Raw genomic sequence first — 18483 nt, 5'->3', positions numbered from 1 at the left:
CAACAGAAGTCTATTTACTATATGAGTTCTTAGAGCTGTTACCATTCTGATATGTATCTGGAACATCCAGATGGGTGGCCCTGGATGTAACTTAATCCAGACTTATATAATGCATATAATACAATTTGGGAAATAAAGGTTTGTACTGGTTCTCTTTCTGGAACCCACCTCTGATACGACTTCTTAGCTGTTAGTTGCCCAGTAATCCAGTGACTTCTCAGAACTGAAATCCTTGTGTTATTCATGGATGCTCCCCATAGAGATGTGTATATTACCTGTTACCAAGTTAAAAGATTATGAAAGTGGTTGTTCATAATGTTTAGTATCTCATAATATTTAATGGGAATATTTAATGGATATTAAAGGAAAAAATCCTAATATTTAGGTGGTGAAGGCAGAGCCGATCATATGATCCAGTCTTTTCATTTTTAATGAGCTTTCTTTTATGTTATATATTTTTTGGTAGTTTATACATTCTATATAATAAACTTCACCTATATTTATGCAGTCTGAGACTTTAAAGATAAGGTTTAGATTTTAGATATTTATATTAAAAAAAGCAACAGAAAATATGTAAGCATCTCAGTTATAGACAGATGGCTGAAGATTATGTAGATAAAAATTAAATATTTACTTTTATATTGAATTTCAGAACTTAAAAAAAATTCTCCCCGCGTGCCAATGACATATATGTGACTGCACCTATAGCAGTGTCTGTTGTTTTTCTCTCCCCTTCCCTGAGCCATAGCTTCCAAGTCCTTCCTTTGAGGTGATCATTGCTTCAATTCTATAGCAGTCAAGGCAGGTCAGAGGTCTTGTGTGAGTGACTTTGGTAACTATCATCCTTCCTCTTGTCTTGGGTAGCTCTCCATTACTGCTGCCTATCTATACACAATTTTTAGAAATCATCTAATGTAATCTATTTCGTTCATTTAATACATGAGGAAAGAAGAGGGAACAAGAAGTAGATGTTATTAAGTAACACTGGATAATGGCTGAAAGTAGAACCAGGAGCCCAGCCTCTTTCTCCTTGTCTTATTTGAGTGCATAATCCGTCTTCTCTGAAGTGTGGCTGACCTGAAAGGGAGCCAAGCATCCACCGGTTAAGGAGAGCCTGGGAGTGTCCTGTTATGAAGTAGGCTGGGCCAGTCAATAGGCAGAGCTGCAGTGATGGCATTAATGACCCTCAGTGTTTGAACTTGGTATGTGTTCATTACCAGGCTCCCAGGATGTGGGCTGGACATCATTTGTGTAGCCAATTCTTTACTCAAGAGGACTTTGAGCGCTTTTCCAATTTTAGCTAAAACACTTTCTTTTTCTTATAAGTAATTTGTTGTAGAAATCTTAGAAAAACACTGTCTCTGTGTCAACAAAAACAAGTTAAATAAAAAAATCATCTGTAATCACACTGCTCTGAGGCATGGGTGGCAGTGTCTTAATATTAATGTTTCACCCACATTTTGAACCAAAGTCTCTCTGCTTCTCTTTTATCACTGTGTATTTAAGAAAAAAATGTATCTGTATTAGTACATCTACCTTGCCATTCTCTTTTTTCCTTATTAAAAACATGTTTGTTTGTTAATATTTTTTGGTAATAATTTTTTATTGAAAGTGTAGTTGATTTAACAATATTGTGTTAGTTTCAGGTATACAACATCGTGACTCAGGAATATATATACACACACATATATATTTATCTGTTCTTTTTCAGATTCTTTCCCTATAGGTTGTTACAAACTGTGTAGTTCCCTGTGCTGTGTAGTAGGTCCTTGTTGGCTGTGGGTGTCTGTGAGTGCACACAGGCCTAGTCACTCAGTTCTCTCTGACATTGCCACCCCATGGGCCGTAGTCCGCCAGGGACAGCCCTCCTCTGTTTATGGAATTCTCCAGGCAAGAATACTAGAATGGGTAGCCATTCCCTTCTCCAGAGGATCTTCCCAACCCAGGTCTCCTGCATTGCAAGCAGATTCTTTGCCATCTGAGCCACCAGGGAAGCCCTTATTTTATATATAGTTGTGTGTGTATGTTTTGCTGTTATTAAAGACATACACATGGAACAGAGAGGATTTTTTTCAGCTGAATCTCTCTGGACAGGAAGATAACAATACTTACCGCCCGTGTAGGGCTAGTGTTCCTCGGGATTCTTTGTGGAGAGCAGGAGCTCTGACTTCACTTTTCTTGTCAGGCCATAAATTACCAAGACCAAAAGCTGTGCTGTGGTCCCTTTTTCTTCCACAACAAGAACTGCAAGTTGCTTATTATTGCATCCAGTTTTTAGTCTCCAACTAAGTGAAAAGAGGGACTTGAGCTGTAAAAATAATTTACTTACCTTGACATGGAAGGTAAACATAAGGGATAAAAAAATGTTTCAGTAGAGAGCTCATCAAAATGAGGAGTGAAACATTACTGTTACCTAGGGTAACTGGAAGTTATTTGAGACAAAATTAAGTCTTTTCAGTCCCCTGCTTTTTTCTTCCATTTGGCGTCAAATCACATTTTAAGACTGCGCTGTATAAAATAGCAACAAATTTTTAGAAGTCATAGCAGTTCTATTAATTTGGAAGTATGAATGTGTGAGTAGAATTACTGCAGCAACAGCAAACCCTTGCCCATTATTGTAATAGAAATGCTAGCATGCTCTTGAGAGCTTGACATTTCCAACAGCAGGTGCATGCATGAGCATGTGACATTTCTATTACAATAATGATAATAGGCATTCCATAGAAAGAATCCTTGTGATAGTTTATACACATTGTCAGCAGTCCTGCAAGATGGGTGTCATGAATCCCTTTTTAGAGGTGAGAAAGGGCTTCCCTGGTGGCTCAGGGGTAAAGAATTCACCTGCAAGGCAGGAGACATGGGTTTAATCCCTGGGTGGAGAAGATCCCCTGGAGGAGGAAATGACAACCCCCTTCATTATCTTGCCTGGGAAATACCATGGACAGAGAGGCGCTTGGTGGGCCATAGTCCATGGAGTTGTGGAGTCAGACACGACTAAGCAACTAAGCGGTAACATAGATGAGAAAATCAAGACTGTTACTTGCCTAAGGTTATTTAACAGAACATCTTATTTTAGAAAGTTCTAACCCTAAAACTCTGCCTATGTTATCCTGCATATTCTATTGCCTCTGGCTTTCTCACACAGGGTACATTTTGCCTTAGGCAAAAAATGTGTTACTTAAATAGCCAAAATTTTTTCCCCATTAATTGGATTGTTTTGAATACACAAAGACCCTTATGAGGAATACCATGGGACATTGTAAAACAATCTCTTTGTAAAAGTAAATACTCTCTGATTGACCATTTTAAACTTTTTATATTTTTATTTCAATTTTTAATGAAGGTTTTACTTCAAACAGGATGATGTAACTATAAATGTTAACAATTATGATACTGATACATTTTTAAAATAAAATTTATTTCATTTATTTATTTATTTTTGGGGTAATGCTCAGGCCAGTTTAATAAATCACATTTGGAATTAGAAACATCTAGGTTACATGATAGGCTAGATATTGTATATATTTTTAAATCACAAATTATATATTATTACTATTCTGTTTATTGTGTTTACTTAAATATATTTTTACTAAGAAAGTCTTGTTTAGGCTGAATTGTAATCATCTTAGATCAGCGATCCCTGGATGAGCAGCTTCAGCACCACCTGGGATGATGGGTGGGGCCCAGCATCTGTGTTATAACAAGTCTTTCAGGTGACTCTGACGCACGTGCCAGTTTGAGACCCGCCAGACTATATGTTGCATCTACCAAGAGTGTAAGAGAGTTTGTGCTTTCTTTCATCTAAGAGATGCTTCTTGAGTGTTTTGTCCAGGACAATCCTCTGTGACAAGGGTCCTGCAGAACTCTGCTGCCTCAGATGACGTCACAGACCTCTGCTTCCGGCTTAATTCAATGTGAGAGAGAGGTGAACTCTTAGAAACAGGCTTTAATTTAAAGTCGAAGGGTCAAGCCAGAGTTCTAGGTTGTGGGTAGAGGAATTTGACTGCAGAGGCCTGCATTCTCCCTTCTGGGCCTGAGCACACTTTTCTCCTTACTCTTGGCTCTGTTAAACAGTTCATTTCCAGAGTTTGTACTTCACCTCAGCTCCTAAAGCAAGTAGCCAAGCATTTCTAAAGGTTGTTTTGCTGTAAAATACAACAGGAAACAAACAGGTAAAAGAATCTTCTGTCCCTTCCCGCCTTTAGGGGGAAGTAAGACAAAACTGTGTAAAAGTGCTTGGAGTAGGTATTTGGACACCAAAGGACTCTCACAAACTTCATGTGCACTTTAGAGGTGGGGGACCCAGGTGAGAGGCCACGGGAGGAGGAGGAAAAGGCGAGGGGCACTGAGTTGTAGGGGCAGCGTTGGCGGCTGTACTGATGGGGCCTGGATGATCTGGCCTTTAAGAAAGCTCCAAGTCTGGAGCTGCTTCGCTTGTATTAGAGAAGACAGGCATTAGAGAAAGTAGAATTTAAAACTTGGGGCAGATGATTTAAATTCCTAAGTACTTTGTGGCTTTATAGTTGTACATATAACTCAAATTCTACCCAATTCGTTTATCACTCCCTCCCCTGGTTGCCCACCCAGAATGTGGGGCTGGGCAGTGGTTGGTTCCCTCAATATTGAAATACAGAATTATCACTTGATGGGAATGTGGGACCTTTGTGTACTTCAAGATTGCGGGTGACATGGAGTGTTCATTACAGATGGCTAAATTAGTGGGTAGGTAAGTGTCTTTTCTTCAGGAAAAATATTAAATAACTGTGTAATGCCATTCATATCTAACACAGTTATTCTGATCATATGGATCCTTGTATGAAGTGTTGCAAGACTCTACCGTTAATGAGAAAACAAAACCAGTATTGAGCAGAATGCCTCTGGGAACTCTTGATTGGGCCCATCTAGTGCATGCTCCGTAAATTTTTATGTTGTTTATATGGTGTGCTGTGGTTTACAGTCTGGTCTTTGCTTTAATTTGCCATTGTCTTTCTCTCAAATATTAATGAAGTGTAGGAGCGATTTTATTCCAAACAGGCATTTTTAAGATGGACTTCAAAATAAAGCTTTTCCTTTAAAAAATATATTTTTTTTTTCCTGAAAGACGGAAATCACTTCATTAGCAATTGCCGGCAAAATCTCCTAATGTCTTTCCATAAGCTGTTTAAGCTTTAGTATTAGAAATTAAGGCGAGAGGATTTAATTAGCCAGCTCACAGGATGCAGTCTCTTTAATTTAGGATTTCCCTTTGAGAAAATTATGTAGTTAAGAAAGGATATCATATTTTAGACAAGTTGGTTTTGGGCCCTTAATGTGTCTAAATTGTGATCTGGAAATTATGCTTCATGTGAATTGAAACTTTTTGTTTTTAAAATTGATATTGCAGCATGGCATGTTGGATTGTGTGCAGTAGTTCTCAGAGTTAGGAAAGTAAAAATTGGGTTTTGTGGGGGCAATGATTAACTCATATATTTTACTAGGGACACATAATCAGGTATTATTTACTATACATTTAGCCAATGCACTGGGTTTTAGTTAACCAATGAATACTTTGTTATGTGAGTGTTAAATGTTAACACTTGCATTTTTAGATTTAGCTTTAAAAACTTACAAGAAAACCTTGTACAACCCTTGCCATCCTTTCAGCCATAACATTAACTTGCTTTGGTTTCTGCCTTTAATTTCCCCGGGGGTTCTTTTTATTTAGGAAAAGGGTGAAAGATGTATTTGTGTAAGTGCTACACCAGTGCTTCTGTTAAATTCTTTTTCAACAAAGAATTTGTTACTTGAGCACCTCATGCACAGAGTGCATATTTTTCTGAAAAGAATGTGCCCTGAAAGCAGCAGTTTTTAGTATATATTTATTTCATGTCTGCCAGTTTATTTTAGCGTAGATATTTTCTAACGCTTTCAGTCTGTAAGCATTTTTCAGTTAACCGAGAGCATACACATATATGCACAAAATGGCCAACCTTTAGAAATTATTTTTGTATTTTAAACCAGTTGTCTCTGTCCCTGTGATATCAGGGGCCTCTCCTTGTCCCCTTTAAAATGCAACTAAAATATTGACTTAGATACAGAAAATCAGCTTTCAGGGAAAGAGTATTTTTAGAGTATCAATGAAGAATTTAGTATTTACTTTCTAGAAATGTTAACGCTCATTAATGTGAAATTAATGCAGGCAGTTTGTGTGTTCATATGTGATAAATTTGCCCCTTAAGGATTTTTATGTTGTCTTATAAACCATTGACCTACGGTAAGGTCAAGTGCAAAAATGAAGAAGTTTCGGTGTTGTGGACTCCCCTGAAAGCCCCTCGGGTACTTGTGGGTATCCCTGGACTGTGTTTTAAGAATCATTGCATTATAATATTTCTAAAGTATCTATGGTTACTTGAAAGAAGTCTCTCCCCTAAAATTCTCTAGTTCTCTGTGTATGAAAGTAACATTCTTTCATGCTTATTTTCCAAGCTACTTCAAGAGTGAGAGTCCACCTTCCCCAAAGATTCCAGTAGCTGTGGAGGGAAAAAAGTGTTACAGATAAAGGGAATGTATCCAGCACCCCTCCCCTTTTTTTCTCCAGCTGGAAAGAGAAGGAAAGGGAAATAAAATTTAACGAGCACTTTTACTGTGTGCCAGGTGCTTTACATATGTTATTTCATTTTAATCCCCCAAACAACCCTAGGAGATATTTCTAGCCACATTTTGCTCAAAATAGAGCAAGTCAGAAAGGTTAAACAGCATGCTCAGATCACACAGCTTTTAAGTGGACAGAACCTGATCCAAATCTGTTTTACCAAGGCCTGTACATCACTGTGGGCTTCCTAGGTAGAGCTAGTGGTAAAGAACCCACCTGCCAATGCAGGAGACATGACACGTAGGTTCGATCCCTGGGTTGGGAAGATTCCCTGAAGGAGGCCATCACAACCCACTCCAATATTCTTGCCTGGAGAATCCCATGGACAGAAGAACTTGGTGGGCTGCAGTCCTTGGGGTCACAGAGAGTCGGATACGACTGAAGCAACTTAGCGCGCGCACACACACACACACAGCACTATGCTTTGGTTTATGCTTTTTCTTTAGTTCCTGCAGATTGAGGATGTGAATACTAAAGTTATATTGGGCTCTGTGGTGGCATGATGACCAGACAGTTTGACTGCCTGTGAGGTTTGCTGTTAATGGGATTAGCTGTCTTTGACAGATTATATTTTATAAAGTCAAATATATTTATTTAAAAAGATTTGCATAATTTCTTCAGTTTTAGTTATTTGAAAACAAAAGTTAATTATCCATGGTTTACCATAGAGCGCAGGATTACCCCCTTTTGTATCCTCAGTTCTGTCATGTAGAACAGCTGACTATCCCAGTAGGAGATTTTCGAATCTGCAGTCCTGAGGCAGCTTGTTATCTGGGACTGTCAGAATTCCAGAAAGGCAAAATCCGTTCTCAAGAACATTGCTTTGTTTCAAGTCACCCAGTACCTAAGGGATAAGACGATTGTGGGGTGGGGTGGAGGGGGTGGGAGAGAATGTCTCATAAGGGGCACCTCTAAGAATCTTTGAGGGAGGAATATTCTCCTTGCTTCTCCTATGGGCGCTCTGGTATGATTTAGGACTTGGAGAAAGTGAGTTGGTAGAATTCCCAAGTTTTCTCAAATAGGCGAGGCCAGAATTTATGACTGCGCATCCCTGAAGTAGGCTTGATGGAACCTCCTACATATTGGCTCAGTATTATACCTACTGTCCCCTGTGTAATTTTCGTGTATCCATCCCAGCCTCAAAATGAGGAGGGGCAACCCCCAATAGGCCTCTGAGTATTAAATAGTTGCCACAGAGCAAGTCAAATTAGAGGTGCAGCTGACCTGAGGGGAATGAATTTTCGATGAAAAAGAAGAGCTGTAGGAGAGAGGAGTCACTGTGATAGCTGACAGAAGAGAAGAAAATTAGAGCTCACTGAAAAATCATGCCACCTGCAGTTGTCTGTCCAGGGAGTGCTGTCCCTTTCACTTGGTAACACCCTAAATGGTCAGCTGACTAGGGTGGTGAGGTAAAACCTATACCATGTAGAAATACTTAAAAAAAAAATACTTAGAATTTTGAAAAGGAGTTTGGATACTTGAAAGATAATCTAGAATTACTTAGAATGTGAACATTCAAGAAGCACCTTAATTCTGATGATACTACATCAATGAAGTGTACTTTATAAGACGTTAATGTGTCTGTTTGTGTCCTCGCACATCTCTTGAATTGTTTTGGAGGTCGCAATATTTTATAGTTTTCTTTTTAAAATATTTTATGAGAGTAGTAAATATTTGACATAATGAAATTAGATAATGTGTGGGGTTTTTCTCTTAGCATAATTGTACAGTATCAGGGTTCGCTGTACCTCTGACACAACTACATGAGCAAAGAAAAGTTGTTTTTGCAAAACTATTTGCGAGCTTCATCAGTTTTGCTAAGGGCCTCTTCTTTGATAGTTAAATTAATCTCTTCTGAAGCACCTGTCAAACTATAGCCTTTCAGACTGTTTAAATACTAACTAGTATAACTTGTTTGGATGCTCAGTTGTCTTGGCTTTGCCTGTGGTAGGAAAAGTTATTCAGTATCACTTTTGCAGAGGGACTAAAGTGCTGACTTGGTGGATAAGGAAAAATAAAGGAGTGGTAAACTGAGAGAGATTGACTTTATAAATGGTTAGTTTATGAGAACTATCTTTCTGTAGTGACAACTAGTTTCTTTGGTACACATATATATGTGATAGGTGGAAAACAGATCCTTTGCACTAAATATACAGAATATACTTGGAAACTTTCTAGACTCTCTTATAATCCTTTTTTTTTTCTATTTTGTCTTAATGTATGCCTGTGCCATGCATGATCTTCTAATTATTTTAAGTTCTTAGTGCCCTGATATATAAAAAGGCAAGGCTGCTCTTATTTCTGAAATTGTCTTCGATGTTTACTTTTTTGTGTGATTATTTTTTCTCATGGGAAAATGCATTAAAAATTTTAAAAAATATGATCACATATGCTATCTATCCTTACTTTGTGGTTTTCAAAAAAAACTTAAAACTTTTTTTGCCTGTGCAGGGCCTTTGTTTTGCGCGGACTTTCTCTGGTTGCGGCGGGCGGGGGCTACTCTTCATTATGGTGCCCAGGCTTCTCATTGTGGTGGCTTCTCGTTGCGGAGCACAGACTAGGCACGTGGGCTCCCAGGCTCTAGAGCGTGGGCTCAGTAGTTGTGGCTCTCAGGCTTTCTTCAAGGTATGTAGAATCTTCCCAGATCAGGGATCAAACCTGTGTCTCCCGCATTGGCAGGTGGATTCTTTACCACTGAGCCACTAGGGAAGCCCCCACAAAAACTTCTTGACCAAAAGAGTTATAACAGGAAACTGGAATATCCATTTGGAAACAGGTATGAACTTTATGGGAAGAAAACCAAAGATTACCATATTACAGTTATCAGATTTCCTTATTACAAAGCAATGATAGTGATTTGATTTTTGGAAATGTACCTTTTAAATTGATAATTTGGTTAAAAAAATTATAGCACTTTTCTCTTTCCACTGTGTTGCTGACTATGAATTCTCAAGATGAAGTTATACTACTCTGAAAGATTTCTTGTAAGTTGAATAATGTTTTCCCCGACTCCCTGGCCTAAAGGAAGCCCTCCCTTGAAGGTGATAGTAAGTAGGGTTCAGATGCCCCGCATGTGAACTCTAGGCATCATCCGACTGTCTTTCCCCTGTCATGTCTCTGCAGCCCCAAGTGCAGCCCCCCTCCCAGACTTCCCACTGGGAGAGAATGAAGACGTGGTGGCCTGCTAGTTTAATTCAAGTAGCATAGATAGTGGAAGGCTGAGAAGAGCTTCATTACGCTTGTAACATTCAGGTCTCTGTCAAGCACTTAATCCTGAGGTGAACCTGTGGCCTGAAGGTTTCTAAAGGGATTCCCCTTAAAGTTTATCACCGTCCTCTCCACATGTGACTTTCAGAGAGGGTAGATGGAACGGAATGGTGTGCCAAAAGAATTCAGGATAATTCCCCATATTTAGGGGAAAGGGGTGAGGGCAGTTTATGCCCTAACCAAACAGGACAGGACTGACTGACTGCGGCCAGTGGCAGCGGGAGACAGTTTCCAGTTGGCTGCGAGCTGTAGCTAAAGCTGTCCATGAGGAATTGCTGCTTGTGTGGCTTGAGTGTCTCATTGCTGGATCCTTTGAATCGGGGCTCTGAAGCCGTTGGTCATGAGGTTGTCGAGAATCCCTTTGTGGTTCTAAGCTGAAGCTATACAGCCTCTAAGGTCCCTTGCCACTTTGTGATTTTGTGCACCCGTATGTGCACGTGAGCACGTTTGTACCAGCTTTGCTCTGTGTGATGGGCTTCCCTGATAGCTCAGTAGGCAAAGGATCTGCCTGCAATGCCGGAGACCTGGGTTCAGTCCCTAGGTTGGGAAGATCTCCTGGAGAAGGGAAAGGCTACCCACTCCAGTATTCTTGGCTGGAGAATCCCATGGACTAGTCCATGGGTTCCCAAAGAGTTGGACACAACTGAGCAACTTAAATCATCATCGTGAGCTACTTCAGCTATGGTGCTGATTTCAGGTTTTGGTGGGCTTTGCCATTCCCCAGAGATACTGCTGTATTGGGGCTGCCTGGAATAACAGTGGAAGGAAGGGGAAGAGTTTGTTGAGAAGAAAGCTGAAATGACCTACTCTATTTTAAAAAATTGTTCTAAGAAAGGTGGGATGGTAGGGGAGAAAACTACTTGATTTTGGTCAAGTAGGAAAGTGAAAGTGTTAGTCACGCAGTCGTGGCTGACTCTTTACAACCCCATGGATTGTAGCCCTCCAGGCTCCTCTGTCCATGGGATTTCCCAGGCAAAACTACTGGAGTGGGTAGCCATCCCCTTTTCTAGAGGCTCTTCCTAACTAAGGGATTGAACCGGGATCTCCTGCGTTGCAGGCAGATTCTTTACTGTCTGAGCCACTATACCACAGATTTAAAATAGTGTAATGATGGCTTATCAAAACTGTGATCTAGGCATAGTTTTGATGTGGTGTGTGTGTGTGTGTATATATATATATATATATATAGATACAGATATATAGGTGTGATGGTGGTATACTGCAGTAAGTGTTTTCATATGGCTGGGTAAAATACTTGAACATGTCTGTTAAATAGCCTTTTTTTTTTTTTTTTTTACTTGTAAGGTGCTGGGGGAGGGAGGTTTGAGTGACCTGAATGTTTTTACTTGAAAATAAAAGCTGTCATATGTTTTTCTTACTGCTGTCAAGTACTACACATTTCCAAGAATTAAAATATTTTGTAGCATCTGAATGCAGAAGCTGAACTCTCTCCTCCCTTTCTTTCACATAGGTTTCCACTTGAGTGGCACAGTGACAGAACCTGCAATACAATCGGAGCCAGAAACTGTTTGCAACGTGGCCATCAGCTTTGATCGTTGCAAGATTACCTCAGTGACCTGCAGCTGTGGAAACAAGGACATATTTTATTGTGCGCATGTTGTGGCACTGTCTTTATACCGCATCCGCAAGCCAGATCAGGTCAAATTGCATCTTCCCATTTCAGAGACTCTCTTTCAAATGAATAGAGACCAACTACAAAAGTTTGTACAGTATTTGATCACAGTGCACCACACAGAAGTTTTGCCAACTGCTCAAAAATTAGCAGATGAAATTCTTTCCCAGAATTCAGAAATCAACCAAGTACATGGTGAGTATAGACAGCCATTCTGTAGCTTGCTTCTTGGGATTATTGTTCATTTATAAGTTTAATTCTTCTATATAAAAGTAAATTAAATATGAATTAGATCATCAGCATTGCCTTTAGGTAGCTGAGGGTTTAAATTCAGTTTTGCATCTTAAAACATTTCTTCTGATGTATTCATTCTTGAGATACCAAGCCTTTTATGCTCAGAAAGATCTCTCCTTTGTTGAAGCTTGGCTCTTGAACATTTATGTTTTATATTAATAGAGTTTTATCAAATACTAGATATTGGCTATGGTAAACACAAATTCACCCTTGTCAGCTGTTGTCAGTAAACTGACTTGCATGTATTCAGAATTTTTTTCATTTTCTTAAAACAGTGTATTTTCCAAGACATTAAGTTTCTGATATGATACCGCATGTTAAGAAATAATTTATTCTTAGAAAAATACTAAAATTTGTTTAGAGAGAGTTTAGGATATGACTATTATTGTGTATAAGAAATCTCAAAAAAGTTTCTTCTAAGTCTTTTATACACTGAACTTATCTCACTTATTTGTTAGCATGCGTATCAGCTGTCTGCATACAGTTGAGATATGAGACCAGTTCACGCAGTCCTACCATTCTAGAAAAGTTCTTACTTGACACAGAAAGTGTAAATGTTTAAGGAAAGCAGTTTGAGCTCAGTTCCGAAAAACTTTTAAAATTGTGAGACGTAACACAGAAAAGTGCATAAAATATCTATGTGCTTATTAACAAAGTGAACCAACACCCAGGCCATGAAATAGACCACATTTGGCACTTGAGAGGGTTCCACGTGTGCCCCTGTACTTTCAGTCATCAGCTCCTTTCTGTTCCTTATGGAAACCATTGCCTGATTTTTTTATGGTAATCACTTCCTTGGTGCTTTGTGTTTTAATGTTAACATCACTGAACACTGGTGTAGTCTTACCTGATTGTAAACTTTAAGTATCTGACTTTTTTGTGTGTTTTTTTTTGAATTTTATTTATTTATTAATTTTTGGCTGTGCCGGGTCTTCATCGCTGCACGCAGGCTTCTCATTGCAGTGTCTTCTGCTGTGGAACACAGCCTCTAGGGCTCAGTAGTTGTGGTGCACGGGCTTAGTTGCTCTGCAGCATGTGGGATCTTCCCAGATCAGTGGATCAAACCCATATTCCCTACATTGGCAGGCAGATTCTCTACTACTGAGCCACGAGGGAAGCCCCTATCTGACTTCTTTCATTCAAAGTCATGAATGATTTGAATAATCATTTGAATAATCATAAACATCATCTCATGTTTATGAGATTTATTTACATTGTTTCATGTACCTTTTAGTTCTTTCATTTTCATGGTCTTAAGCAGCACTAGAAATACCAATAGAAGTGCAGTGTGAACCACATGTATAATTTAAAATATTTTAAAAGAATTAAAATTGATTTTAATAATGCTTATCTCAGTATACCTAAAAAATCTATTCATAGTCTTAACATTCATAAATTCCACAAAAATATTTATATATTTCACTTCTTTTTCACATTATTTTTTGAAAATCTGTTTTACACTTAACCACAAGCACATCTCACATCAAACTCTAATTGCAGGTGTTCAGTAGCCACATGATTAGTAGCTACCTTATTGGAACAGTAGCTCTCTAGAGAGTATTCTGGGTATGAGGACACCATGATTTATTTGTCCATTTCACTGTTGATGAACCTTGTTTTGAATAAAGCTATGAACATTCTTTTGTAAGTCTCCTGGTGTCTTATGATACTTTTAGTATGTCTTTCATGTCAACGGAAAATCCACATAACCATATTTCTCGTAGCACTCTGCGTATCAGGCTCAGCTTTATTAAAGTAGCTGTTACAAGGTGTATAAAGCGTTTTACTTGGTAGAGTCTGCCAGTGTTGAGTAACAGCATGGTAAACAACTCTGCCACAGAAGTATCCTGGACCCACCAAAAGCACATGCACTCAAGGACTCTTTAAGTTTAAGTAGGCTTCTGCTCTGTCATACCATCTGTCTCAGTTGTGTTACTGAGTGAAAATTCAGGCCAGCTAACAGTCATCTCAGAGATTTCTCAGGAGCCTATTTGTGGCTTCTTATTAAAACGTTCACTGAAGGCAGAAGAATAGCATATACCATTTCTTCAAACTTTTATGCACTCCCCTTTTTTCCTTTCTTTAAAATTCATATAGTCCACTTGGTCATTTAGTCCTCAGAGTTTTAGTTTAACCAGAGGTCCATACCAAGTCAGTTGTTTGTTCTGCACCTGTCTTCCTTGTTTTAAAGGATAGCAGACCCCCAAATTTCTTATCTAAAGCTTTTAAAATCCATTTCTGCATCAAAATAGTGGGACTAACGAAGCAATCTAAGGTTGGATGTAAGAAAGTATTCACATGACATTATATTTCTTTCAGACTTTCTAAAATTAGAAGAAAAAAACTAAGGGAATATCAAGGACAGAATGCAGGTTAGCTTTAAACTGAATGTGATTTTCAGATAACTGTTGTATGAGAACAGCTCCACGAGAGCAGTGAACTTGAGCAGTTTCTCCTGCCAGCTTTCTCCACTTAATTTATCATCACATTTGCTCCTAGCCTGGAAATGGGCCAATTACACAAGCTGCCTTCCTGCTTTCCATTCTAGTGTGACAAGTGGCAAAAAAGAAGAGAGTTAGAAAGCAGGCCGTGACCTTAAGTGATGAAACGGGAAATCTGCTCCCTGGAGGGTCTTATTTTAACTGTTAGATTGATGACTTAGTAGGGGGTGGGATTTAAAATGTTTTGCTGTTATTTGACGACATGGTCCCACCTGCCTCCAGACATCTGTACATTAAGCATCCTCTGACTCATTTTTTAAGCAGTATTTTCTTGCATGGTTTTGAGGATATATTTTTTTCTTTGAGAAAAATGTCTTGAACATGAATATTAGGAAGAGTTCATTTTTCTCTAAGGAAAAGCATCACTTTTACCTAACTAGATAAATAGAGTTAGGATAGGATTTAGATTAGATTTTGTTAGTAGGTATCTTAAAGAGAATGAGGTTTATCTTATCTAAATCCTTTTTAAAAGAAACCCATAATACAATTTTTAAGTAAATGCAGGCTATGCTGCTAACAGTAGGTTTTTCCTTTTTCTTATGAACTTGTCCTAAAGCTTCTTAAAATTCTATTAGTTGCTTTACTTACTATTTTGAAGTATTTTTTAAAGAACTTTATGCTAAGGAATTAAAAGCTTTTTCAAGTCTATTCCAGGCATATTGTTCCTGATAATTTCCTTGTAAGCTACATATTACAAATTTATAATTGTAATAGTTTGTAGATGAAGAAACCAAGGAGAATGGTTTAGTGACTTATCCAGGATCACAGATTGAGTAAAAGTACTTGAAATGCAGACTTAGTTATCGTAATTGTTCAGTCCTTGTCAGATTTTTACATTTCATTTTGGTTTCATAAACTTTTCCACATAATTTTGATTAGATTAAATCAATTATTGTGTGCTAAAAAGTGGCTGTAAGGTAGTTGATGGATGTTAATGGCCCTCCAGGGAGATTGCCAGTTGTAGTTTTACATTGATAAGCAGAATTGTTTACCATGGTTTTATATTACAATAAAACTTTCTAGCTTCCATATTCTCCAAAAAAACAAAAGCTATTGTTTTTTTCTCAGTGTTTAGAAATTTACTTATTTCTAAATGCTAACCTGCTCTCTTGGTTAATTCATCCCAGCCATTTTTTGGTCTTTTATGCTTCTTATTAATGTATTATAAATTAGTGAATTGTGGTATCTGGACAGAGCATTGAAACCTGGAGACCTAGAGTACATTATTATCTCTGCTGTATGTTACCTGTGTGACCCTGGGTAAGACTAATTTCTCTCATCTTTAACATACTCATAATCTTCACTAGCAGCATTGGAAAAATCTTAGTCATACTTACATATGTAAAATATTAAAGAAAAGATAAGAGTTTACATCATGTCGGGGTACCCATAAGTGGTCATAGTTAAAAAGAAGAGAAAAGAAACCTGTTGGGGGATGGATGATAATAGAGTTGGAGGTCAGCTTGCTGTCCTCTGACTCCCTGGCTTATATTTCCTCTTCTACGTTTTCATCTTTTGCTCTTCCTTTTGGGGACCTCCCTATGGGAAAGTGTGTAGTAGGCAGACTACGACAAAAAGGGACAGATTGAGTGTCACCTGTGGCATAGGTCTCTTCTTGGCCCAGAGGGAAAGGATGTCATTTCTGTGGCCCTTTTACCCCCAGGGCCCAAGTCAGTCCCCAGAGCAAGCTGGATTCATCCCTCATTTCACTGTCGAGTGTCCAGAGATACCGTCTCAGTCAGCCAAATGTAGAAGGGATGTACAGTTGACCTTTGCACAGTTTGGGTGTTAGAGACGTCAACCATCTGTGCCGTTGAAAATCTACATGTAACTTACATAGTTAGTCCTGGGTGCCTGCAGTTCCTCTGCACCCGTGGTTCCTCGAACCCACAGTTCTTCTGTATCTGCAGTTCTGTATCTGTGGATTCAACTGGGGATTGTGTAGTATTTAATATTTATTAATACTGTTGAGAAAAAATCCTCTGTAAGTGGACCTGTGCAATTCAAATTCAGTTGTTTGAGTCAGTTCTATTGACATGTCAGGTGAGGGTTGACACATGACAGGTAAGATCTTTTCCGCCCCTGATTCTGTGACTGGTGGTAGTATTTTTATACAGACACACACAGAAGGACTAATGTACCTCTTCTACCCAAGTGTGCATTTGTGTGTTGTTCTTGCATCAGACATTTCGTTTTGTTTCAGCATGGTTTTGTATAAAACTAGCAGTATAAATTCCGTTCATGCCTGCCTGTCTTGCTTACTTTAGCCTTCAAATACTTCCATGTCCCAGCCGTTGTGTATATCAATCCATTCAGTCTCTCCCAGGTATTACCAAACAAGTGAATCTATTCAGCCATCCCATGTTTGTTGTGTAGCTTAATTTTACTTGATTGTAAGTTCCATCAGGGCTACAACTATGACTTGTATCTTTTGCCAGCTTCCCTAAGGACAGTATTTAAGAAGTAATGGACACTCATAATTAGTTAAACAAAAAGTAACAGTGTCCTTTATTATGTAATAAAGGTCATTTATGACACACCCATGCAGAGTTAAAAATCATACTCGGTGGTGAAAAGCTAAAGCCTTTCCTCTAAATTCAGGAATAAGACAAGGATTTCCACTCCCACCACTTCTATTTAACATAGTATTGGAAGAACTCACCACAGCCGTCAGATAGAAAAAAGAAATAAAAGCCATTCAAATTGAAAGAGAAGTAAAATTGTTACTATTCACATAGAAAACCCTAAAATTTCCACCCAAAAGCTAATAAATGAATTCAGCAAAGTTGCAGGCTACAGATTAATATACAGAAATCTGTTGCATTTCTGTACACTAATAATGAAACATCAGAAAAAGAAAGTGAAAAAAAGATAATGTCATTAAAAATTAAATGGAAAAGAATAAAATACATAGGAATAAATTTAACTGAGTAGGTGAAAGGCCTGTACTCTGAAAACAATGAAACATTGATGAAGGAAAATGAAGATGATACACAGAAATGAAAAGATATCTCATGCTCTTGAATTGAAGTGATTAATATTGTTAAAATGGATAGACTATCCAAAACAGCCTACAGATTTGATACAAGCCCTATCAAATAACAATGACATTTTCCACAAAATTAGGACAGAAGATCCTGAAATTCATTGTTGTTTGAGTTGCCAAGTTGTGTCCGACTCTGAATGACCCCATGGATTGCAGTATGCCAGGCCTCCATGTCCCTCACCATGTGCTGGAGTTTGCTTAAGTTCATGTCTAGTGAATCAATGCTGCCTTCCAAACATTCCATCCTCTGTTGCCCTCTTCTTCTGCCTTCACTCCTTCCCAGCTTCAGGATCTTTTTCAGTGAGTTGGCTCCTCACATCAGGTGGCCAAAGTGTTGGAGCTTCAACTTCAACATCAGTCCTTCCAGTGAATATTCAGGACTGATTTCCTTTAGGATTGACTGGTTTGATCTCCTTGCAATCCAAGGGACTGTGAAGAGTCTTCTCCAGCACCACAGTTCAGAAGCATGAATGCTTTGGTGCTCTGCCTTCTTTATGGTCCAACCCTCACATCCATACATGACTACTAGAAAGACCATCGTCTTGACTATATGGACCTTTGTTGGCAAAGTGATGTCTTTGCTTTTTAATACACTGTCTAGATTTGTTGTAGCTCTCCTGCCAAGAAGCAGTTTTCTTCTATTTTGATGGCTGCAGTCACCATCCACAGTAATTTTAGAGCCCAAGAGGAGGAAATCTGTTACTGCCTCCACCTTTGCCCCTTCTGTTTACCAAGAAGTGATGGGACTGGGTGCCATGATCTTAGTTTTTTTAATACTGAGTTTTAGGCCAGCTCTTTGACCCGCATCAAGAGGCTCTTCAGTTTCTCTTTACTTTCTGCCATTAAAGTGGTATCATCTACATATTTGAGGTTGTTGATATATCTCCTGGCAATCTTGATTCCAGCCTATAACTCATCCAGCCTGACATTTCACATGATGTGCTCTGCATATAAGTTAAATAAACAGGGTGATGATAAACAGCCTTGTTGTACTCCTTTCTCAATTTTGAACCAGTCAGTTGTTTGATATAAGATTCTTACTGTTGCTTCTTGACCCCCATACATATTTCTCAGGAGACAGGTAAGATATTCTGATATTTCCTTCTCTTAA

The 18483-nt window shown here is 38.6% G+C and overlaps 1 protein-coding gene across 1 annotated transcript in view; it reads left to right on the top strand.

Annotated features, from left to right (window-relative positions):
* The window catches only part of ZSWIM6 (zinc finger SWIM-type containing 6), a 208785-nt gene that overhangs the window by 116923 nt on the left and 73379 nt on the right, over positions 1-18483 (top strand). Inside the window, exon 2 of the mRNA XM_069556467.1 lies at positions 11370-11726. Coding sequence (XP_069412568.1) covers positions 11370-11726 — 357 coding nt within the window. The remainder of the gene's footprint in view (positions 1-11369; positions 11727-18483) is intronic.

The sequence above is a fragment of the Ovis canadensis genome, chromosome 16 (genome assembly GCF_042477335.2).
Source record: "Ovis canadensis isolate MfBH-ARS-UI-01 breed Bighorn chromosome 16, ARS-UI_OviCan_v2, whole genome shotgun sequence".
Taxonomy (NCBI): Eukaryota; Metazoa; Chordata; class Mammalia; order Artiodactyla; family Bovidae; genus Ovis; species Ovis canadensis.
The sequence above is the reverse complement of the archived record's forward strand: the minus strand, read 5'-3'. Positions and strand labels throughout refer to the sequence as shown.